The sequence below is a fragment of the Taurulus bubalis genome, assembly GCF_910589615.1.
Source record: "Taurulus bubalis genome assembly, chromosome: 21".
Taxonomy (NCBI): domain Eukaryota; kingdom Metazoa; phylum Chordata; class Actinopteri; order Perciformes; family Cottidae; genus Taurulus; species Taurulus bubalis.
This window is the reverse complement of record NC_136609.1, coordinates 7,076,132-7,100,977: the sequence shown is the minus strand read 5'-3', so window position 1 is coordinate 7,100,977 and position 24,846 is coordinate 7,076,132. Positions and strand designations below refer to the sequence as shown.

The following is a 24,846-nucleotide window of genomic DNA, read 5'->3' as shown; positions in this document are numbered from 1 at the left end:
TGAGAGAGTGTTTACGCTCGTTTTTAATTACAGCGTCAGCCGGCAGAGCGGAGTTATAGCGAAATACAAGCAGAAATCAGATGCCACAGCAACCTTGAACTTTGTTTTTGTTAAAAACACGGCATGCCTTGCTGTAAGAATATAGGAACGGGTTGAATAGCTTATGTACAACAAAGCTATATTATTTACATTATATATTTTGTTTGTGGTAAATCCAGCAGCAGCAGCACTGCATCAGGTGGAGCCAGAATAATGAATCAGTTATTTCATAACATCAACACAACCTTCTGTATCTTCACACTTAAACGTTGCTGAGATAGTGTAATTTGTGTATGCCTTATCCAGAGAACTAACATGATTTAATTTTGAAAAGTTGTAATCAGGGGCCCTGAAGTTTGCCTCCAACCTCTAGGTCTACAGTCTCAAACGACCCTGAGTGACCTCTACAGTCTCTGTCCATGTTCACAAATATTGACTGAGCCACCCTCGATTAAACCAAGTGTCATTCACCTTCAACATATTTATAAAACCATGAAAACAGGATGTGTACAGTATATTAAGATGTCAAGGTAAACTGTACTTTATTGGCTGCTGTTGGTGTAGTGTTCAAACCCTTTGCCCTCATGGGCAAAGTGCATCCAATATCAGCTATCATCAAGCCATGGGACATACAGATTAATCAATAATCCTAATCACTGTTATTATCTGGGGTTTATGACCAAGACAGTGATATATTAATGGGACGCCTTTTGTTTCCAAGTGTTCTCTGCTGTCTCAGACCTGTAAGGAACACAGGAACCGACTCAGTCTTCAGGTTTATGTCCACAGGGCAGTGAAAAGAACACGTTGCTCTGTTTCTTCTGGCTTTTACAGGATGTTCAAATTCGTGTTGCTGTTTCTGACGCTGTCGGGTAAGATCTTTCATTCATTAAGTGTATAGTGGAAAGATCATTCATTTCTGTGCCAGCATTTATTTACTGAATGCATTATGTGATTCTATGAGTTTATATTATCATTCTATCATTTCTTACAATACTATTTTTCGAGAAAAAAAATATTCTAAGATTATAACAATTATAACAATCCGCCAGCGTGTCATGTGGAGATCACAGAATATTTGCAAAAAATGAATAACTTTCACAAATAATAAACATTTTGTTTGCATTATTATTTCTTTTATATTAGACATACACTTTCACACTGGCATTCATGGATTTTTTTTGTAACAAATTTAGTTTGATTTGTTTGGAGAATATAAAAATCCCAAAAAAAAGTCCATTTCTAACTAAGAGGATTTTGACAGACTAAGACATTTAATAGCAGTTAGAGAACATCTAACACCTTGAGGCAAAACTGCAGCCTGTGGCAAACATGTAATCCAAGCAATTAAACTGTACAGAAAGAAGACATTGACCATTATTGATTTATTAGTGTTAAAGAAAAACTAAATATTATCCTGTTTTATAGTTAATAATTGCTGCAAAGAGCCAAACAGTTATTTATCTGTCAACTGGCAAAGGTATTTGTTTAATCAGCAAGGGAGTCTAAGGTTGTCTGTATTCAAACACACGATCACTCGGTTTCTGTCTGTATGTGAGCATCTCCAACAGTAAATAAACTCCACCAAGGCCCAATGCCCTGCTAATGTTTATCAATTCAACAATGTGTGTATCGGCTCCATGATTCTGATCCACTCCAAAATGTAATGGTTAATCCTCGGCCTCACCCTTCCACATAACCTTAATGATGTGTAAAATACCCTTCACAGGCCTCCAAGCTCTCCCGATTGCAGTCCCTAGACGTTTGCAGGAGACATCTTCAACCCACCAGCTCCCTGATGACATTCGACAAGGTACCGAGCCCTCCAGGAAATTCCTTGTTGACCTCAACACCGGCCTTGTGCAGGAACACATCGATGAGATGAACAGGCGTGTGGGTAAGTAATCAAACCTAAACAAGAGCTAACTACTTAAACCGTTTTTCTTTTTCATATGTACATTTCCTCTTCTAGCCGTCATCCGTCCTTCTCTGGGAAAGGGATTTGGAGAGATGGAGAGAAGACATTGGCTAACAGATGAGGGTGAGGAAGCCATAAAGTGAGATAGTCACTATTTATGGAAACTCAACTATGATTTATCCTCCACTACTTCAGCATCTCCCCACAAGAAACTACCAAAATATAGCAGAGATTTTGAAGAAACTTTGGTCCGGACTGAAATATCTCAACAACAATTGGACGGATTGCCATGACATTTTGCACAGGCATTCATAGTCCCCAGTAGATGAATCATATCTTTCTTTATGACCACATGCCCACAAAACTAATGACATTCCCGTCAGCCTCAGATGTGATTTGTTTTGTACCAATTAGAAAATGTTAGCATGCTAACACACGAAACACAGTGAACATAGTATACTAATATTTATAGACTTTTAGTTTTCTTTCTTTTATGTACTGAATAGAATCTCACGATACTTAAACCAGTATAATCTATTATAACCTTTGTAACCTTGTCTTTTGCTTTTCCAGTCCCTGTTGATGTTCCAGCCCAGAAGAATGGTGGTGGTTGGGTCCGGGTAGAGGAACCTTCTGCTTCTCATCTCCCAGATGGTTTCAAACAGGGAACCGAACCCATGAGGTCCATCCCAGATGGTTTCAGACAGGGAACTGAACCCATTAGGTTTATCCCAGATGGTTTCAGACAGGGAACCGAACCCATGTCTATCCAAGATGGTTTCAGACAGGAAACCGAAACCATGAGGTTCATCCCAGATGGTTTCAAACAGGAAACCGAACCCATGAGGTTCATCCCAGATGGTTTCAAACAGGAAACCGAACCCATGAGGTTCATCCCAGATGGTTTCAGACAGGAAACCGAACCCATAAGGTTCATCCCAGATGGTTTCAAACAGGAAACCGAACCCATGAGGTCTATTCCAAATGGTTTCAGACAGGAAACCGAACCCATGAGGTCTATTCAAGATGGCTTCAGACAGGGAACCGAACCTATGATTTCTATCCCAGATGGTTTTAGACAGGGAACCGAACCCATGAGGTCTATCCCAGATGGTTTCAGACAGGGAACCGAACCCATGAGGTCCATCCCAGATGGCTTCAGACAGGGAACCGAACCCATAATTTCTATCCCAGATGGCTTCAGACAGGGAACTGAACCCATGATTTCTATCCCAGATGGCTTCAGACAGGGAACTGAACCCATGATTTCTATCCCAGATGGCTTCAGACAGGGAACTGAACCCATGATTTCTATCCCAGATGGCTTCAGACAGGGAACTGAACCCATGATTTCTATCCCAGACGGCTTCAGACAGGGAACTGAACCCATGATTTCTATCCCAGATGGCTTCAGACAAGGGACTGAACCCATTCTTACAATCCCAGAGGGCTTTAGACAGGGCACTGAACCTTCCACCTCCAGGCTCCAGACAAAGACAGTGGCATGTAAGGGGGAGGTCATCAATGGAAACTGTTATGAGTTCAACCCCACGCTGCTGGCCTTCCAAGATGCACAGGTTAGACAAATGTAACTCACATTATAATGATAGAGAGTGGTGAGTCCATGTCACCTATTGTGCCAAAGACCTCCTCACATTAAACATATGTTTGTGGTTCTACAGATTAAATCTCAAACTGTTCTGTGTCCTTTGTCTCAGGCCTCATGCAGAGCTCGTGCCCCAAATGCTGAGCTCGCATCTGTAACCACTGGCGATCTGCACATCCGCCTGGTCTCCCTGGTGACCAAGGGCGGAGAGAGCAGCCCCGTGTTGACCTGGCTGGGAGGTTCGGTCAAGGCAAGTTCCTTTCGTCAACATTTAGAGCAATGTTGTAGAAAACAATCTCGTTTTATGAATGTGCTCACTTGTTGTGATGCCAACAGTCTGGTGCTGAGCATCGAGGCCAAGGAGAGTCATCAGATACGTTATCAACAGGACAGATAGTGTTTTTCTTACCTTGGTAAAACATTGACCGTTGAACTTTTATTTTCCAAATGTTCCATCTGTTTCTGTACCGTCAGTAAACAAGGCCATAAAAAAATAAACACCTGCAAAATCCTATTTATGAAGAGTATTAACAATCTAATAATGACATATAATGCATACTTTTACTTCAAGTATATTGTTCTCATGATACTTCTGTAGTTTTGCCGAAGTAAGATTTTAAAAGAGGACTTTTACTCCGAAGTGTTATAGCTGCTTATGCTTTAGTGTGTCCTGTATATGCCAATGTGTTGACTGATGTCCTGCTTTGCACTCCTCAGAACGAGAAGGCCTCCTGGGCAGACGGGTCAGAGTGGCGGTACAGCGACTGGATGCCGGGTCACCCCAACATTCACACGGATAAACCCGTCTGTGTGGAGATGTTCAAGCTGGGTAAGAACACGCCACAGACACACTGGTACACGCAGATGACCTAGTAGACTGTATCAGGCGTGTTCAAGTGTGAAAAAACAACCTTGAACCACACTATTATTACTACTATTATTTAAAAGGGTTACCGACTCGTGAAGTTCAGATAACCGTCTTGGGTTACATCACGGAAAGTTGGATAAGATAAAATATTAATCTAATTAACCTTTGCCCCGTTGAATTTGCCATACTTCCTTATTGTTCTGTCCCATTAGCACAATTTCACATGTCATGAATACCAGTAACCAGCGCTACACCCCTAGAACTGTGTGTTAAGTTAAGGTGAGCGACTCGTCTTTCACAATGCTGACTCGACCCTTCCTGCAGATGAGAGCTGGTGGACGGCCGCCGACTGTGAACTGAAGAGAGCGTCCATCTGTTCGTACCAGATCACTGCATGAAGACCACGAAGAGACATGAGGGTGGCTCTCTTGACACTAATTTGAACTACCCTCCTCTGTATACATCTGTATTTACTCAAATAAAACATGGCATATTACATCAGCATGTGTGATTTGTGCACAAAACTGACATGGAGGGGAAAATAGGACATTTAACCTTGGCCATGGCAGTAACTCTTCTTCGTTAGACCTCAGACAGATGAACAATTCATACGACCCATTTAAATTTAGACAAGACTTTAATGATCATTTTCCACTTGTGTATACAAAGCAGTTTGTACAGATTAGGGAGCCAAGTTAAAACAATTTGTTACAATTTAGTACCTGGAAAGTGCAAAAGTACATTTCAAATACGCTGAAATAAAAATCATGCTGTACATAATATACTGTATTCATAAATAATCACAGATATACACACATCCATTTGGTGACAGTCACAGAGAATGTTGCTAAGACACAACATCTTTTTTAATTAAAATTTTGCTTTGAAGTCCTATATTCTTCTGTTGAAACTGGATGTTTAACGTCTGGAATGCTGCTTTCATTAGATTTACCGTAAGGTCGGGGACGATGAGAGAAACCTGTGTTAATGCCACACGGGAATAAAGGCACTCCGTTTGTTGCAGTCGTGGAACAACTCAAACAGTGGTCTATTGTCTGAACGACAACGTGAGGATGAGCGGACGAAGAAAAAACATCTTACACAGAAACCTCAGAAAGAAGGACACAGATTGGTCTTTGCGCTCCATCTTGCTGTGACATTTAAATAAAAACTAAATACAAAAATCACGTTGAAAAAGAAAAAAACACTAGAAAAACCTTGTGTCCAATGCCGAATTAATGACTCGTGAGCCAAAACAATCAAGGTCTGCCGTGGTCCACAGAGTCAGAGCAAAAATATAAATCACAAAGTCTCATCCACAGGAGCTTCATGCTGTGGCTTTTTGTGGAAATAAATCCCATTCACACACTTGAACAACACGATCTTCCACAGCGACATCAACAAGGCATGCAAGCCTTCTTGATGCCCCAAAAAAGAACTCAGTCACTTCACAACAAGAAAGGAAGGAGAATGAGATGTCACAGAGAGGGACAGTCTGAGGCAATGATGAGCGCTGAAGGAGAGGGAGGGAGATGTGGTGCGTTTACTGCCCTGGTTGAGCTGTAGGAAGACTGGAGATAAAGGGATGGCAGAGCAACCAAGACAGGACAGAGAAACAGGAAGGAAGCGTCGACAGCCACCCGGCGAAGGAGCTGTATCGTCGTGAACACTGACATCTCGTTAAGCCCTTGAGGAGTTCGTCTTTCTCCTTCTTTTGCAGGTGTCTGAACAGTCTTAAATATGCAATACTACGCCTGTATTCAAGAGACAAAGTGTGATCTTAAAAACGGCTACTTTTACTTATAAATAAACACAGATTCAAGTAAATTAAAAACATTCGATGAAGTGTTGTGTGACTTTAAAGCCGCATCTCTTTGTACTGCAGTGACAATGTAGTGTTTCGTCGGTAGTGAGAATATTTTCTTTTTACAAAACTATATCTGAAATGACGCGTCGACATTAAAAAAGACAGACGCTAGAGACGTTTCTAGAACAAAACAAGTCGGCTATATCGAAGCGTTAAAAACAACGACCATGACTTCTCCATCACTGTTTTGTGATGCTGCCTAATCTCAAAATAGACCAATGGATGAACTAAGATGCCAAGTTGCTGGGCACATGCAGAAATCTGTCCAAAAAACAAAAAGAACGCATAAGAAAGGCAGAGAGTTTGGTCTTGTGAGTGATGGAGCCGTCTTACTGCATTAAGGCTGCTGTGTGGCAGCTTTAAAGGCTACCATGAGAAGTCTCCGCCTACAGAGCACGGGCCCGCCTGTCTGCATCGAAGACAAACTAAGGGGAGGGGGACAAAAAGGCCACTTGAAACTATATTTCGACAGAGAGCATGGCCACACACTGCGCTTGCACGCACACGTTCACACACACACACACACATATGGGAGAGCAGTTAGCGCGCCGATCCCGTCCCATTGTTAACTGAGCAGGTCGGAGAACACACAGAACACTCTGGAGAAACATTAGCGTCATGTAAAAATGATGATGACTAGCCGAGTGTTCAGGAGCCATGGGGTTTGGTAGTGGCGTGGTGTTGCTGAGGCTGGATTCGAACCATGGCGCCAGCGCTTTACGCTCAATCCAAAGCAGAAAAAAAAAGACACAGAAAAACATAACAGACGAATGGGTGCGCAGATTTTGCGATGCTGTCGCACCTCAAAACACCGGCCATTAAAGAGTGGAAAGGTGCCGGAGGAACTGAAGGGAGTTCCTCGGACAGAATGCAGCAAACCGTTTGGTGATTGACAGGTGTGGAGGCGGACTGGGTGAAGGAATGTGGGATGCGGGTGGGAGGGGCTCTGGGCGGGGCGGGTCAGTTGCGGTCGTGCTGAGTGTTGTAGACCGTCTCCCCCGAGGAGATCTGGGTCAGTCTCTTGCTGGAGCCCCACAGCTTCCGTGTGATCTGGCCCGAGCGCATCTGGGAAGAGCGGAGGAAGGAGAGGAGGAAGTGGGATGGAGGGGAGTGGGGGGGAGGAAAAGCATGAAGCCAAAGGAAACCGGAAGGAAAGAAAGGAGGGATGTGATTCATGAGTGATTGATTAGTTCATTGCAGCTTCATTGATTTGTGAAGCAAAACAAATATATCAAAGCTTGATTCACTTTGGTGAGAAAAGATGATAAGCAGAAAGGTGCGATGGTTCACATGTAACTACTAACTGCCTGCATCGAGCTCATCTACACTACCACACGATTTACATTATCAAAACATTAAAGTCGATCTTGGCGCAGGATTACTTGTTTGCATTATTAGTTTGTGGCTACACTGTTAATATGGCTTGAGTTTGCAGAAAGCGTTAATTAGTCTTAAGTTCGTTTCACAGCATATTTGTTACAGTGGTGGAGTATGCACAAACACGTCACATAATGACACTCCAGGTAAACAGGAGGGGTTGGAGTTTATCCCAGGTCGACGGCCACATCAAGTCAAATATTGTGCGCGAATGAGGTCAGCGCAAAACGTTGTTTTCAGGTCACGTTTGTGGTTCTAGTGGCCACCGTGTCCTCTCAATGTAAGTGTGTGTGTGTGTGTGTGTTTATGTGGTTTAATTAACAACCATCCCTGAGAAGGAGGGGTGACTGTGGATTAAAAGGTCTTTGAGGCCAAGCATTGCAACACAGGCGATATGTGCAGCAGGTTTATCTGTGTGTGTGTGTGTGTGTGTGTGTGTGTCAGATCTTGCCGGCTGAAAGTGGGAGGAGACTAGAGCCGATGGGGTTTGTGGGAGCTCGGAGTGGGGCTGAACACCAGCTGGTCGCGCTGGCGTAGCAGGCGGTTTGGCGAGCGGGCCCGGAGCGGGGCCAGCAATGGGGAGGCCAAGAGCGGCGACCCCTCCAGGCTCTGAGCGATGTAGTTCCTCAGAGAGCTCTTTACCTCCGCCGGCTTGCCCACGCCCACGATGATCAGCTTGCCGTCCTCCAGGCCCACCAGGACGTGGCTCTGCTCCTTGGTGACCGAGACGCAGCGCACCGGCACCCTCATGGCCATGGGCTCCGTGCTCAGAGACAGACTGCACGGGAGAGACAAGGACAGCTGTGATGCCCACACGCTCGCAGACTGCTGTTAGAAAATGCAGTTTCTGGGGAGTTTACCTGTAGAGGTCGCGGATGGACAGGTATCCCTGCTCGCTGCCGATGACGACGTACTCCCCCGACACACACATGTCGGTCACCTGCTCCTTCAGAGGCTCGCTGCAGAGGTGCTTCCCATTGACGGAGTAAAGGTGGAGGGCGTTTTTATCCTGGGGAAAGAAAATAAAACACCCGCTGTCGATGACATTTTCCAACTTAATCTCAGTCCTTTGAACAAGACTGCACGTAGCAGAATTTAACTGGAAACTTTCAAATAAAACCCACAAAGAAAATAAATTCTGCCTTTATCACACTGTGTCTACTTATTTCTACATACAGTCCAAAATATTTGAGATTCAACTTTTCCCAGTTTCCCATTTTTGTTCAAGCAGTTTATCTGCGCGTACCTTGAGCGTTGCTTTGCCTTCGAGGCAGGTGTGGACCAGCAGGTGACCCTCCCAGGACACGGCCAGGTGGAGGATGGACAGTGGCAGAGAGCTGTCGCACGGCGGCCGCAGGCAACGCATGTACTGACCCCGACGCACCGTGTGGATGATCACCGTCCCGTCCTGGGCCACAGAGAGTGGAAGCACACATTGACTCACACACGCACGGTATTTCATTTATCTACATTTTTACTAAGGTAAATAAATAATAAAACCATATAACAAATAGTTACATTTCTCTTTCTGTTGGGAAATTGTGGATCAAACTATATAAAATAGTTATGCGTTAAGTCATTTAGACTCCAACGTTTTAATCAAATGACGTCAAACTTGAAAAAAGGTCCAGTCTGCTGAAAAGTCTCAATATGAATGATTTTTTTAGCAAAGTCGCATTATTTCAAATAAAAAATAATCAAAGCCACGTGACACCAAACATTACGACAATGTTTAATCCCTTACAAATCTCTCTACCTTTAAAGACCCAGAACTACACCTATCCAGGTCAGTGACCTTCAGGCTAAAGTAAACACATTTTCCAGCTCATTGCAGTCGTTCAGCATGCGATTAAGAACCCACGCGTGATCCTATTCTCCAGCATGGCGCCGTCATTCTGCTCTTACCCGTGACCCAGACACAGCCATGTCCAGCTCTGTGCTGATGCTGACACTGACCACCTCGTCCGTGTGTCCATACAACACCTGAACCGGTTTGGGATTGAGACCCACGGGAGCTCCACCCTGCACAAGCAAACAAAACAGAGTGAGAAAGAAAGAAAGAGAGTGAGAGAGAGAGAGAACGTATCTGGTGGTCGGACGTAAAGAGAAGAGATGGTCACAGGGAAGTTAAGTGCCGAATAGGACAATGCAAGTTTCCATCCGCTACCGTCGTGAAAATATTAGGGGTTTGGACAGGTCACCAAACAGATGTCTGCTCTCCAATAAAATGGGACTATATGTAACAGCTTGTGGTACTCAATATAATCCACACACCTTATTGTGAGCAGTTTCATGTAGGAACTATTTTTTATCTAGCAAATTACACCCGCCAACCGTTTCACGGCACAGAAGGAGGCGTGCCTCGATACTGCTAGCTCACCTAGCATCACTGAGCTAGCCAGCGCTACGACTCCAAGGACGCCACTAACGTTTACATCCGTCACAAGCCTCTTGTCCATGGATAGATGCAAGCTTCCTTCTATGCGGCGATACGGTTGGCGAGAGCAGAAAACAATCAAGATGAATAAAAACGCACTCTGGGTTAGGTTTAGATTTTTAAGAAGAACTGTCTGTTTAAGCACAAATTAAAAATATGCGTAAAAAGAGATGGATTGTAAAATGATAAATGGACTGTCCTCGTATAGCATTTTTTCTTTGTGTCTGTATGTTTTATGAAGTCGAATTGATGACTTTTACACTCTATTTTCGCAGATCAATGTTTGTCATGGTGTACAAGCGCTGCGCTGACCTGCTGCAGAACTTGCCACACCATGCAGGTTGTGTCTCTGGAGCCGGAGATCAGGTGGATGCCGCAGTGGTCTGTCGACAAGCAGGTCACAATGTCTGGAGGAAAGGTGAGCGAAAACACGAGTGTTACAGGATATACACACATACAAAAAGGGACAAAACACGCTGCGGCCTTATTTCCAGTCTAAAAGTGTCGGTTACCCATGTGTCGGATGTGCTGTCCCACAGTCTTGCCCTTAACCAGGGACGTGACCCGGAGGCTGTTGTCCCAATGGCCGCCGCTAAAGAGCAGCTTGCCGTCGTGGGAGGCCACGAAGAGCCCCGCCGTTACCTCCACGCCGGGGGCGAAGGGTCCGGAGAGGGAACGCTGGGTTCTGGGTGAAGATGGCGAGAGGAAGACAGAGAGGACGGAGGGTTGGAGCGCTTAGAGAGGGGACGCAACCAGGCGGTAAAAAGTCTGCATGGCATTGTTACCGCGAAGCTGCTCTGCTGTAAATACTGCGTTTGCGTGCGTGTTCTCACTTGGCGTTGGACACGGTGGGGTCCTTAATGAAGGTGAAGTAGTTGGAGATGTTCTTGTTGTAAGGAAGCCACCCGTGGGTCCCAACCACGCAGTTCTGACTCAACGTCACCTGGAGACGGCGCAAACACCAAGAAGACATCACATGTCTATCGCCTGCCCTTAAGGCATTCCTTTTGTTGACAAGTTAAAAGATAAAAAAAAACAATTATTATAATGGGTGTTTGCTCACCATGGTGTCAGGGCTCCCCTGGGTGATGAAGGAATGGGACTGATTCTTTGGCACCACGGCCTTAACCAGCGGCACGTTGTCACTGATGCCCTGCAACATGCCGGAGGAGAGAGTTGAAATCACATTATTATAGGGGCATGTTTTCATGACGGGTCATAATTTTGGTGAAATTATTCCTGATGTTTTAGTTTACTAGCTTTCTAAAAAATGAATAAAAAAACGCTGCGCAGTAGAGAGACCAAACCTCGACAAAGAAGGACTTCAGGTCGCTGAGGTGTTCGAACATGCTGAGAGGACACGAGTCAAGCTGAGCATTCCTCTTCTCCACTTCCTCCTGAGGCAGCCGCACTGGATGGGGCTCCTACACACACACACACACACACACACACACACACACACACACACACACACACACACACACACACACACACACACACACACACACACACACACACACACACACACACACACACACACACACACACACACTAAAGTCTATATTCCATTCATGGGCACAGATACAGGACTCAATGAGCTTGTCTGGGTTCATGTTGTGTGTGCCGTGTGTCTGCACCTTGAGTAGCTGGCAGGGCGTCTGTCCAAAGTTGCTGATCATGCCCTCCAGGGCCTTGCGCTCCTTTTCATCCGTGATGGCGTCCAGGTCCACAGCCCCTGCAACACCAGACCAGTACAACATTGTCAAGTGGAGGTTGAGGACGGAATTAAAAACCTGTGGCTGTTCTGGATGCTTTACCCTCATATGTGCAATAGTAGAAGACGTTGAGGGCCTCCACCGCCGCGGGGCCCCTCTGCTTGTAACCGAAGATCAGATCGATCCACTCGTGAAGGTGCGCCGATACGTACTCCGACTCCTGTCATGAAAACACGTGCGCACTGAGGTCGTAAACGATACACAGACATAATAAGGAGTACTCCACCCAAAACATAATAAATATCATGTATCTTTTATATCAAAAGGTCAAATATCCTCTTTGGTGTCAGTCCCTCAGAGTCATAGACCAGATACTGAACACTCTGCACTCATTAATCATGGTTTTTTTCACACATCTACTGAGAATGATCCCTAAGAAGCAAAATCATACAACAGCAGTCAAACTAAAACTGCATCTCACCAGGGCTTTGCGGTGTTTGTAGATAAAGTCCTCGGGGGACTTGGCCCATTTGGGCAGAATAACATCATCGACCCTTTCCTTGGAGATCTGCAGGCGACCCAGATCAAAGCCTGAATGAGGGACAAGGGAACCGAAAGAGGGAAGCGAGGTGAAGAGAGAATAAACAGTAAGACAAGAAAGGGATCAGAAAACATGTTTATGTCTTAAGAAAATACATAACATTGATGGAACTACGCGTTAGTTTTGTGTTTAATATTTCAACACATTTACAAAAGAATCCTTAATTCTCAAACCGTACCATTTTTGTTCTCAAGGAATTCTGGGAAGTAGAAGAACTCCGGGATGAGCTCCTTGACGTCGTTGGGGTTGTCCATGAGGGTCTGCCACGTCGCAGGGATGGAGTGGAACTGGCGGTCGGCACAGTCAAACCTGAGCCGCGGCAGGATGGAACGGATGAGCATCGATAACAAACACTTGACAAAGCAGCTTCATGCCGGCACATGACTGTCTAAAAAGTCCTCTAGTGGATGCTGCAGACCATTTCACAGCTGTAAACTTCAAACATTCCAACACAAGCCGACAGAAAGGAAGCATTGCCCAGCAATGTAATTCCATAATACGACATCATCGCTGAAGATAAATGGGGGGGAAAGCAGAGGAGGGTTGGTGTGACTCCTTACCGTCCGCTCTGCAGCTGGATGTGCAGGGAGGTGAAGGGCTCCACTCTGATCAGGTAGTGCATCACTCCGGCAGCGTTTGAGTAGTGGGTGCCATAATGGAACCTGTCGATGGTGCCGGTTGGGTCCTCGAAACTTTCATACCTGATGGTACACATTTGAAAAAGTTAACTTGAGCCAGACTGATTGTCAGAACATGTGCCTTCCCCAAGCTGCTTGAGCGATAATTTAATTATGAGAATAACTGAAGCATGGAGGGATGAAGCGTACTTTTCTCGAACAGCCTTGGCATTGCGTTCGTTAAGAACCGCCACTGGCTTCGACAGGTCCCTGAACACCCGGGGATCCGACAGGTCCAGCTCCTCTGAGGTGTAGTCAGCTAGAATCCAGGGAAACTGGTAAAACACACAACAGGTTAGCTCAAACACTCACCTAGTCGCCACACTTGTACAGTCATGTATTGAGTGAGAAACGTACCACTGGATACTGAGCCAGGTTGTTGTACGTTCTGCCTGCAATCGTGTTGAGTTGCATCAAGTAGTCAAAGTTGGAAATCTCCCGGTTCACCCATTTCTAAGCAGAAGCAAAGTTTTCTCAGTTTAACACAAAATATTACAAACAAATCATCAAATCCTCTCTTTAAAAAAATTATGAAGCTCAAAACAAGATGACATTGTTTGCATTTCTGTGGTTAATGCACTCAAAACAAAGAAAAGATCCCTGACCTGTGTCAGACCAGAGGCCTTGAGGAGCTCCTGCGGTGAGCGGGTTCCATAAAGGCTGATCGATCGCAGCAGCAGCAGCATGCGGCTGTAGACCTTGTTCCTCACCTGTTAATGAGAAACACAACAGAAAACTATCTCAAAGAGAAGGAGGGGATCCAAAATTCTTTTGCGATCAAAGAAATTTAAACCTCATTAATTTGTTAGTTAAATTTGTGACTCATCACCTCCTTCTTGAAGTTGAGGAAGTAATTGGTCTGGTCGATGAGGAAGATCTCCAGAGCTGAGCGACGTAGGTTGTAACGCCGTAGGTGGACCTCTCGGATCTGAGACAGGGGCCATTTGAAGTCGTGGCCCACTCCTTCAGGAAACATGTCGACAGTTGGTTTATGTAAAAGCTTTGCGATGTTTTTACCTCCCAACTTTTCTCCTCCACCTCCCTCGCTCTCTCCTCACCTTCCTCTTTCTCCTGGCTGCCGTCGTAGAAGTAGATGTGTTGGGTGGTGAGCTCCAGGCGGCCGGGCACGACGTCCACCACCGTCACCAGCTCGCAGTCCTCCCACAGCACCAGCTTCTCCTTCTGGCCCGAGTCCTCTGCTTCAACTCTGCGGGACAAAGCATTGTAGGCTGTGACTCTCGACTTGGTATCTACAACGGGGCCGCGGTTGTTCTGTGGTTGACGTGGTCGGTGACTGACTGGTTGTTGGCGGCGGCAGGGTCGTCCTCCGGCAACTCCAGGATGTCGTCCTCCAGGTCGCTGACTTTGACCTGCTTGGCGGCCTCCAGCAGCAACGACTCTGCGTTCACTCGCTGCTGATGGACACCTGGGAAGAGCAAAAGCGATGGGAGGGGATTGAACGCTGAGGAGGAGGCATCCAGAGACGGTACCGTGGCTAATATCCCATGGCAGTGCAGGAAATTAACTAGCACGCCTTTCAAGGGGCTGACAGGAACATAACACTTTCTATTCCAGCTCTGTACGTTTTTTCTATTCCATAAACAGAAGATTTAAGTCTTAAACTTGCCCATTCACAATATAAAAGTCAAAATAAAATAAGAGGACTTTCAAGTTCAGTCCTTTCTAATCTGTTTATCAAGGGTGGGTTGGATGTGTGTGCACATGACATACTGTACACACACTAATCCCTCATCCACCCACTGAATTTGGCAGAATTTGCCACTGAAGTGCAGCGAAAATGAGTCCAACTATTCAAGCATACATTTAAGAGACGACAGTGAGGAGTTGCCTCATTACCCAGGTTGTCTCTCAGAGCGCTGGCCTCCCGGTGCGGGTCAAAGTTGTAACTACGAACCAGCTTCAGCCTCATGCGGGAGAAGTTCTCAGCGCTGGACACCCTCCAGTGCATCTCATCCTGCTGCCTGTTAGAGATGGTTAACAAAACACACTTGTAAATCCCGAAGACAGCTGTTATTGACATCTCCATATATTATATTAATACACTTTTTGCTACTACAGTAGAGAGCATAAAGAAGGGGTAAAAAAAGAATGCAGAGGTTGACGTCGGTACCTGTCGGCCCAGGGCCCTCTCTCACACACCAGACCCCGGCGTGCTGCCTTCCACTGCCTGAGGGTGGCGCTGGTCTGGCTGTGCTGCTGCTTCAACATGCTGTTGTAGCGCAGGTTCTCCTGGCGGCCTCGGCGAGAGAAAGGCTCCACAAATTGCTCCTGAAGAGGAAGAATTTATGGGAGACGAGTTTAAGCTTTGCACCACAAGATTAGATTAGACGGGGGTCCGAGCTAGGACAGGGGTGGGAGGGGGTAGGCTTCAGTTATTATTTGTTTATTACTGATCCAACTAACCTGGAAGCGGATCTTGCTCTCGCCCCTTTCCCTCTCTCTCTTATGCAGGCTGACCATGAAAGCCTCGTAGCACTCCTTCCAGTAGAGAGCCATGGTCTCGTGGCCCTGGCTGAATGTTTCGATTTCATACTGCTTCATGTACGGGATGATCTGGAGACGAATGGAAGTAAAAAAGGAGAACATTTCCGTTAAGTTTTCCAATAAATCCGTATCTGATAGAATCCCAAAACAATGATTCACTCTAAATCTCCGTCTCGTACATATTTGTCGAGGTAGACGCGCCACTCAGGGGAGTTGCAGTACAGCTGGAAGTCCTCGAAGAAGGACGGGCTGCCGTTGGTGTCGGGGAGCTGGGGGAGGTGCAGCTCTATGAAAAGGAGGCGGTGGACTTTGGAGAGCAGCGTTCGCAGCAGGGGGACCAAGAAGGAGTACGTCTCCTCCCGTTGCTCCTGGATGGAGCGCCGCAGGATGCCCTCCACCTTACCCAGCAGGTAGCAGGCCTCGTCCTGGCTGGACACCTCCTTGGTCTGCAGGATGCCGTTGAGCTTGGCTGTGGCCATGGCACATACCTGGGACAGAGGCCATTTATTAAAGTGTATGCATTTAAAAGCCCATTAATAAAAAAAATACACATGGAAAGGAGGGACAGTGCGAAAAAATAATATCTCACTTCAGGGTCCTCCTGAGCCATGAAGCCCAGCAGCAGCCGCAGTCCAACTTGTGAGAGTTGAAACCACTGGACGCCGGCCGAGTACCACACCATGAGGCTGTCCATCAGCGTCACCGTCTCCTCCAGCACCTTCTCCGTCCACAGCGCCGGGTTGACCAGGCCCTCCGCCTGCAGGAAGTCCTGCACCATGTGAAGCAACCGCACCGCGTTCTCCGTGTGCTGCGGCAGCGTGGCGGCCGACGCCTCGCGGTTATCGCCCACGGCCCATTCCAACATCCGTTCCATGAGACTGCGTGGGAGGAAGAGAAGGCACGCCGTTAGACTCTGTCAGCAAACCGGTCTCTGGGAACGGGTTTTCTGCTCCTGCTACGTCCAGCGGCGTGCTCACCTCAGTTTGATTTGGTCGACGGGCAGCAGCAGCTCGTTGGCGGTTGCCAGTTTGGTGAGAGCTGAGAAGACCTGGCCGCGCTCCAGCCACGCCGAGTCGTCCGAGCCTTCTACCCCACGCCACATCACGCACAGCACGATCTCTAGGAGCATGGTGCACAGCTCCTCCTCTGCCCGCTGGGGGGCGACATCGCACCAAAAAAAGGGGGGCGGGGGGGAAAGAGAGAAATGTCATTGATCCTTCGGGTGTATAACTGCAGAAGTAGGTAACAGGATACGTTGGAGAAAAAAAGGACATTTATGAGATGATGACAGTTGATGCCACCAACAGCATTCCTTATTTCGTTACTTAAAAACACCGCTCAAAGCCGTGTGTCAGCCTGAGCTTCAGCATGAACCTCTAATCTGTGCTCAGTCTAGAATGCAGATGATTTGTGTTGGCTGAAAATTATTCTGCCGCTTTGGTTATTCCCCAACCTGAAGCTTTAAAATGACACATCTAATGCCATCACTGACACCTTCCCGCTGTGGAAGGAGACGGGTCGTCTCTCTTCCAGCGCTGCACCCCCAGTTCCACCCTGAAAAGAGCTCGCCGGATGAAAGTCGGAGACGGGCAGCCCGAGGTGGCGGTGACATTTCACCCACACGGGAAGAAGCTCTTGCTGTGCAGTAGCATTGAGGCAACCTTCAAGCACAGACTATTATATGAAATACAATGATTGGCTTTATGAGAAGTCATTTTAGGGATTATTGTGCAATCCAATTGATTCTTTTTGTAATAGATCTAATATTGATACAAATGTAACAGTTGCTTTAAAAGAAATGTGCAAGGTGAATCAATTACCTTTCAAAAGGATAAGCTTAGAGATATGCTATGTTTATTTCATGGGATTTGATAAATATAACAATAAAACAGAATAGTGCCACTTAATTAAAAAAAGGAATACACCACTGCAGTAAATAACGATGTAACTCACCTCAGCGTTGTAGAAGGACTCCCCCAGTGAGATGTTGTCGCTGAAGAGAAAGCTGTCCTCAGTCAGGGAGGACGTTGCATCTCGTTCCCCGGAGCTCCCCGGGAAAGGCTTCGAGGTCTCCAGCGGCGACGGCGTGCTGGGCATGCTGCCGGGTGTTTGGCTGCCGGTGTCCCCGCCCTCGTAGGCATGCAGATGGGACAGATCCAGCATCAAACCCCCCGACTTCCCCACCACCCAGGGCTTGACGTGCAGCTGCGGCTCGGCGGAGGCCGAGGAGGACGGCGTGTCCAGCAGCGAGATGCCGTCGCCGTTCTCCAGGCTGTCCACGGAGCGGTTGTCGCCGACGCTGAGCCGGTCGTCCTCCAGGCGGCCGCCGCTGCCCGCCCGCGCCCTCTTCTCCAGCGGCAGCTCCAGGCGGTTGGCGGCGCCGGGGCGGCTTAGGTCCAGGCTGCAGGTGCTGATGGTGTCGGTGCCGCGCTGCGGCTGGGACCCATCGCTCCGCAGGTAGAGCCGCATGAGAGTGTCCTGCCAACATTGCTGCTTCGAGATCTGGACGGCAGCATCTTGTTGGGATTGTAGCAGCTGGTACACCTGAAGACGGAGAGGAGAAAGGGTTAACGTTAATGATAACTGCACTAAACTAAACGATGATTGGTGACTGTTGGTTCCCATCTTCAAATGTAGTACTGTTACATACTGGTACCGGGAACAAAACTCATACAAGATTGAAAGGAAATAGAAAGTTATGTGGAAAGCATTTAATCAATTGCTGGGACCTTCAGTCATTTCCTGTGTCTGCTGTTATTCAATATTCATAATTAATAGCCAGAATGTCTGCAGGTTTGAGTGTTTTACTCACCCTCTTGCAGACGAGGAGGCGTTCGCTGGGTCCGGCCCGGTGAGTGAGCTGGACCAGAGCCATCAGGTCCTTGTAGTTCACCACGTGATCTGTAGATTTTGGACAAACACACACACAGACACACAAGTTTACGTTTGTGCAACTGTATGTGGTATTGATTGCCGCTTCCATGTGCTAATTGATGTGCTAATTCAAGGGTATATTAGCAGGAGAGTTAACTACTGTACTTAATGATGTGATTTAAAATAACACTTCAAAAAGAAAAAGAAAGCTGACCTGTGTGGAGGACCTGGTTGAGGAGACAGCGGATCAGTGTCGGAGTGATGTGAAGTTCAGAGAAGAGCAGCGACAGGCCGGCGTAACCCGCCTCCCTCAGCCGCAAGCGCTGCTTATTCTTCTCATAGACGCGGTCGCAGCGCAGCATGCGCTCAAACAACTGCACAGAAGAAAAAACAACAATTTTGAGTTGCCGTTTGGCCCAAAAGTCACTTTCAGGTGAACGACATGAAGTGTCGATGAACCCACCTTGAAGACGAGCTCCCGGAGTCGATCCGAGTGCTTGTTGTTGAGCAGGAGCGCGTAGCAGGAGTCGGCGGCACCGGCCTCGAAGAGGAGCAGGAAGATCTGATCCCTGGCCGGACTGGTCTGAAGAAGGCTGAGTAACAACTCCAGCAGCCCACACAACTGTAGACACACAGCAACAACTGCAGTTAATAGTTGGACGTAGTTTTGACAGAATTTTACGTTGTTTTGACATGAAAATCATGGAACTAAAACATTGTTAGAAGAAATGTTTTTTTTAAAGACATATTGTAAAACATATAATCATGAATGTAATGTTTGCTCTGAGATTAAAGGAATAGTTAGAATGTTGTTGTATGAGGTCCTTATCCATCGTCAGTGTGTTACCACCTACAGTAGGAGTACCAGCACGGCAAAAAGCAATACTCTTCTGTGGACAAGGGCAGCAGCAATTTAGATTCAAATCACATCATGAAAAATTATATCAGATTAAAGTTCATGCTGTATTTAGAATATTTTCACAGCTTAATCTTCCCGTCAGACAGCCCTTTCTGACGGGGAACTATGCTCTCTTCAAAGCTACTAGACTCCATGACAAAAACACTAATTTTACCTCGCAGAACATGGGAGTGTCTGGTCTATGGCTGCCTCGATCAATTTGTTTGTTTGTGTTATTGTGTGAATCTAAACTATCCCTTTAAAAACACAAGAACACAAAAAACTAAGCAATCAAGGCAGTAGTAGACCAGCAACTTCTGTGTTCTGCAAGGTACAATTGCTGTTTTTGTCAAATCTTGTGGCTTTGAAGAGAGCGTAGAGAACGGCTTCAGTTCCCATCAGAGAAGGGTGCAAAGCAGTCAAGGTGAAGCTGTGAAAATATTCTAAATACAGCATATAATTATACGGATATTGATTTTATTTAGGTGTGTAAAATATGTCCACAGTAGTACACATTCCAGATTGAAGACTTTTCTGTTTACTGTTGCCTTTAATTGATCCAGATTCAATTGCTGCATATCACTACTGCATTTTATTTCTTAAACTGCACTGCAACTTTTATTCAATTTTAATTTTTTATTTAGCTTTTAATGTTTTATTTAACTGTTTTCTCTGCATTATGTTTTGATGCTTTTAATGGTTTTATGTGAAGCGCTTTGAATCGCCTTGTTGTTGAAATGTGCTATACAAATAAACTTGCCTTACATTGCTTTGCCTGTGCTTCATCTCGCTAATACTCTCATTATGGATAAGTACCTCATACAAACCCATTTAAAAAAGATGCAAACTGTCCCTTTAACAAGCACATAGCTGCATCTTTAACCAACAATGCAAAGCACTTGTGCTGCACGATTTACACCAGGACCATGTATGTAATGTTTAACCAGAGGTTATATCCTCAGTGTGGCTCGATGAATAGATAAGTAGTATCAGATGTATTTGATCAGCCGTGAAGGAGGATCATGTGATTATATTGACCATATAAGGGTGATGTAAGCTTCCACTTATAGTGTGCTGTGTAAGATGATATGCAAAGTGACAGACAAAGCGGAAAAAAACAAGACTGGACTGGAAAAAAAAGCAGAGTGGTGTGTCACGAGGAGCAAATCGTTTTTACAAAATATGTGCCGGAGAGGGAACCGGTCGAGAAATTGAGTGGTTTGGTTCGACTGACAGCCATTGATGGATATTGCTGACAGAGAGGGAAATGTTTGGAAAGGATGCACAGAGAGAGAGAGAGGCTGCTAAAAAACAAACAGCTGTCAGGCGGGAAATGAGGCAGACAGCTTCCTGTACAGGCATCCCTGCAGTAAGTCTTATGGGGCAGCAGAAAAAGCCTGCAGTGAAAACAGCCAGCGCAGTTGGCATTGACCCGTTTCACACTATGTGGGTCATCTGGCAAGCACACCGATAATAACTCGACCTACTCCACATTTCTAGGCCTGACACACCTCAGAGTAGTTTTGTTTTCTCTCAGGCTGCCGACTGGCTCCGAAAAAAGGATGATTTAGTACTTGATATTCTAACGCGTATGATAGACATTCGTACCTTTAATATATATATATAAAACATTTCCGGGCACGAAACAGGTTATATACTTTTAAGTGCAAACCACAATCCTCACCTGTTCCTCGTCTCCGATGGCAGCGATGTATCCCAGAATGCTGTGCATCTCCTCCTGCGACATGCCCTTGCTGATGTAGTACTTGATGAGGCCGCAGAGAGACGCCCGGATGGTGCGAACGTCGTCCTCGCTGAGGTCGCTCTCTCTATTGCTGTTCCTCCTGAATGAAGGAGCACATGACGATGACGTTTGGCCACAAAGACACTGAACTCGTCGGACAGGGATGAACTTTTGGAAATGGGATCTCACCCGTAATAAAGGCGCACGGTGTCCAGGAGGAACTGAACGCCATATTTCTTTCTGAACAGCTTCCTGTTGTCTTTGATGACGGTGGACATGTACTGGATATGACCTATGCGTAGAGGGAAGTCTCCTTTGTTCCAGATGTTGAAGTTGAACAGCAGGTGTGTGTGAAGCTGCTGCAGCAGAACCTGGTTCTTCTCATAGGTCACCTGTTCAATCAGCAGCTGCACAGCAACCAGCACGCTGACATCCACATGACCTGTTGGCAGCTGAACACAGAAAAAACAAAACAATGCATTGAAATATTGGCTGAACTATACGCACATTTAATGATGCACATACAACATGATACTACACAAGAAGTGCATGTAATATGAACAGGGCTCTTTTAAGAAACACACATCAACAGGTACTTATTATGTAAAGCCACATAAACAAGGATGAGGCTGGTTGGAAACCCAGTTCAAAGCAATGCCTCTCACACGTAACCTGCCTCCTCAAACCAGATAAAAACTCGTTGGAAAGGGGAGATGCACATTAGTGGTTCATTTGTACTTTTTCAACCATTTACAGGGTGTGGTTGCTCGACTAGGATGCAGTAAAAGCTGCTCCAGGCAATTTTATTTGATCTGATCCTCAGTGGAGTCTTTTATTTTCCCACACGGTAAATGCTGATTCAGGTATTTCCTCACCCCCCCTTCCCCTGCGATAAACAAATAGATACTTGGGCACATGCACCAGACAAAAGATAGAAGTGGGAAGGGGAAGAAAGAGAAATGAAGTGAAAAGGAATGAGCCATCAAAGCAAACAGAGAGACACAAAGGAAAAGACAAACACAGAGACAAAAGCTGTCTGAGGTGAAGTCATTTCAGGTCGAGCAACATTCATAATTCTCTTATGTCCTGCAGGTGGAGGGAGGCCTTAAGCAATTCAGTCATTTTGTGAAATATACTGTTGGTAGACAATGACCAGAGAAAAAAAAAAAAAATTGTAAATCATCCATCACAGCCTTGTGATCTTTTTATTTTTTATAACTGCAAGGAGATGGAAACCACAAATGCATAGAGGCATTGGATTTATGCTTCTGTATTTTATGTCAAACTGCTACTCAGGAAAAACAAAACAAAAAAACAACAACTTTAAAGCCTTTCTCATGAGACATATTTAAACAGAAGGCGGTGATGGAAGTACAGCAATAACATGCCATCAGTGCAATGCCCATATTATGGGCATGTTTTCTGAACAAACGTGTTGACTTGTGTGCCCTGATAATATTGACCACATGCAAAGTTAAGATGAAACAGAAACCTTCTGCAGCAGGGCTCCCAGTGTGCCGACGCCATGCGAGTGGAGCAGATTCTCCTGGTTGATAGGGTGCCTCTGCAGGAAATGCTTCAGCACCAACAGGAAGGTGGCCACCAGATTCTTCTCCAGGCGTGCCTCTGAAACAAAAAAGAAAAATTTGTTCCCACACGTGCCCCAGTTTCACAGTTCAAAGTTGAGGTAAAGAGGACTATATAGATATTTATATATATTAATGCAGCGAACCTGACGCCCGGTTGGACGGCAGAAGGACCCAATCTCCATCGGGTGGCGTGGTCACATCCGGGGTGATGAAATCTGACCCGGCTGCGGGATCACCGGCCTGTTGATCCGGGGTGATCAGAGTCAACTGCTCCAGTATGGGTAAGAGCACCGGCAGGCCGCCCACACAGTTGATCATATCCTGCCGCAGAGACACGTATTAAAATAAAAACATTTTGAAATACAAGTAATGTCCTATTCCTCGCGCAGGACAATTACACGACGGCAGGCACCGCATGATCGGCCCACCTTGATTTCCCAGTTGACCACTTTATTCCCAGTCAGGCGTCCGTGCAGCATGTTCGGAGACAGATCTAGACAGATGGGGTTCCTACACGCCTTTTGACAAAACCACCAAGTTTAGTTAGCAGCTAGCGGATACCCGTCAAACAAATAATACTAATTATTCTTTCATTTCCACTCATTAAAAGGAAGTGGAAATGTGGCTACATTTGAGAACACTGAGGCCGCAGCGGTCCAATCACCTTGGGCGAGTAGTGCAGCAGCAATTTGGCAGAAAGGTCGGCGAGTTCGGATTCCAGGGCTTTGAATGGAGAGATGCAGTTTGGACCTGCGTAGAAGACAGAAGCAGAGTGTCAGAAAGACAACCACATTCTTAAGCTTATTTTAACTTTCAGTTATGCTGCTTACCGGCACTACAGATGGCTTTTATGTGGTTGGGCTGCAGGGGTTCATGGAAGACCATGACGCTTCCCAGCTGGCCCTGCAGCGAGGTGGGACTCCCCCACTCGCTGTCCTGGGTCCCTGCAGAGATGAGCTTCGTCAGAGACTCCGGCTTCCCCCCCAGCAGGCCCCCCCAGGTCTGCGGCGACAGGATGGCGCCCAGCGAGGAGCGAGTGGTGGGCGTGGTGGGGGAGGAGAAGGGCGGGTCCGGGATCTGGGAGGGCGGGGGAGTGGTGGTCCGGTGGCCTGCTGAGCCGATGCAGCAGGAGATAAACGGCTGTCGGTGGAGTGCAAACAGATAAACACATAACAAACAGCAAACGGCCGGTTAGCAGAGACTCATTTCTGTCTGTAAAATGGATTCACAGGCAACAGAGGCTGATAAACTCAGGGTTCATACACATTTTCACCAATGGATTTCCATGACTTTAAACGTAGTATTTAAACTAACAATGAGAATTCCAAAGCATACAGTATACCTTAAATGACACAAATGAATGAGAGACAATAGTTTGATTAAAAGAATAAACATTTATATAGATGCCTGTATGTATGCCTGCTTATATTTTGAGCGTCTTTCTTTAAAAAGCATATTAATTATTATTTCCATCTCAGTGTAAATGAACGACATGAACATATGAATAGAACACATTTCCATGACTTTTCCAAAACTTTTGAGACTTTTCCAGGCCTGGAAATAACCATTTTAAAATTCCATGACTTTTCCAGGTTTTCCATGACCGTAAGAACCCTGTAAACTGAACGAAAAGACACACAATCAAGTTGCTAAGAGGTTGGTGAACTCCCACTATAAACCAAGTGAGTGCAGGTCTCACCTCGGTCATGGTGGGATACTTGAGGGGGGCAGACAGTTTCTGCTGCCCGTCCACGTAAATGTACACGAGACTCTGTCCAAAGGGCCTCTTCCCTGGAACGTGCACCACACCGATGCTGTGCTGTAAGCGGAAATCCACACAGAACTTAGTCTTTAATCCCGAGTGTTGCTCTCTTTAATCAGACTTAATCATTCGGTTAAAAGGCGTAATCTTCTAAATATAGGGTGCCGTCTGTGCTGCCAAGACTTCTTTTCAGTCGGACTCACCCAGAGCGAGTCACAGAAGCAGTAGTCGGGCAGCATGACCGTGACATACTCCTTCTTCGTGCACACAGCCACCACCAGCACACCCACTGAGCTGATGAAGGCCTCAAAACCAGTCCCTCCAGGGGTAAAAAAGCTGTATGGGATAAAACACAATAAAACCAGTTTG

At 46.2% G+C, this 24,846-nt stretch overlaps 1 protein-coding gene across 1 annotated transcript in view; it reads right to left on the bottom strand.

The window, feature by feature from the left end:
• Positions 1-7,236: 7,236 nt before the first annotated feature.
• Positions 7,237-24,846, bottom strand: part of nbeal1 (neurobeachin-like 1) — a gene marked incomplete at its 5' end in the record, with an annotated part of 33,447 nt that continues 15,837 nt past the window's right edge. Inside the window, 40 exons of the mRNA XM_079236969.1 lie at positions 7,237-7,363; positions 8,318-8,453; positions 8,536-8,684; positions 8,922-9,083; positions 9,581-9,697; positions 10,425-10,519; positions 10,625-10,797; positions 10,946-11,055; positions 11,176-11,265; positions 11,420-11,536; positions 11,750-11,847; positions 11,930-12,047; positions 12,309-12,418; positions 12,607-12,737; positions 12,989-13,129; positions 13,256-13,380; positions 13,463-13,558; positions 13,711-13,815; positions 13,935-14,068; positions 14,164-14,312; positions 14,405-14,531; positions 14,963-15,087; positions 15,237-15,394; positions 15,530-15,679; positions 15,790-16,098; positions 16,200-16,488; positions 16,588-16,763; positions 17,564-18,154; positions 18,423-18,511; positions 18,699-18,858; positions 18,948-19,106; positions 21,067-21,226; positions 21,316-21,578; positions 22,619-22,752; positions 22,859-23,036; positions 23,144-23,233; positions 23,380-23,465; positions 23,546-23,855; positions 24,415-24,534; positions 24,681-24,813. Coding sequence (XP_079093095.1) covers positions 7,259-7,363; positions 8,318-8,453; positions 8,536-8,684; positions 8,922-9,083; positions 9,581-9,697; positions 10,425-10,519; positions 10,625-10,797; positions 10,946-11,055; positions 11,176-11,265; positions 11,420-11,536; positions 11,750-11,847; positions 11,930-12,047; positions 12,309-12,418; positions 12,607-12,737; positions 12,989-13,129; positions 13,256-13,380; positions 13,463-13,558; positions 13,711-13,815; positions 13,935-14,068; positions 14,164-14,312; positions 14,405-14,531; positions 14,963-15,087; positions 15,237-15,394; positions 15,530-15,679; positions 15,790-16,098; positions 16,200-16,488; positions 16,588-16,763; positions 17,564-18,154; positions 18,423-18,511; positions 18,699-18,858; positions 18,948-19,106; positions 21,067-21,226; positions 21,316-21,578; positions 22,619-22,752; positions 22,859-23,036; positions 23,144-23,233; positions 23,380-23,465; positions 23,546-23,855; positions 24,415-24,534; positions 24,681-24,813 — 6,268 coding nt within the window. The 3' untranslated portion in view covers positions 7,237-7,258. The remainder of the gene's footprint in view (positions 7,364-8,317; positions 8,454-8,535; positions 8,685-8,921; positions 9,084-9,580; positions 9,698-10,424; positions 10,520-10,624; positions 10,798-10,945; positions 11,056-11,175; positions 11,266-11,419; positions 11,537-11,749; positions 11,848-11,929; positions 12,048-12,308; positions 12,419-12,606; positions 12,738-12,988; positions 13,130-13,255; positions 13,381-13,462; positions 13,559-13,710; positions 13,816-13,934; positions 14,069-14,163; positions 14,313-14,404; positions 14,532-14,962; positions 15,088-15,236; positions 15,395-15,529; positions 15,680-15,789; positions 16,099-16,199; positions 16,489-16,587; positions 16,764-17,563; positions 18,155-18,422; positions 18,512-18,698; positions 18,859-18,947; positions 19,107-21,066; positions 21,227-21,315; positions 21,579-22,618; positions 22,753-22,858; positions 23,037-23,143; positions 23,234-23,379; positions 23,466-23,545; positions 23,856-24,414; positions 24,535-24,680; positions 24,814-24,846) is intronic.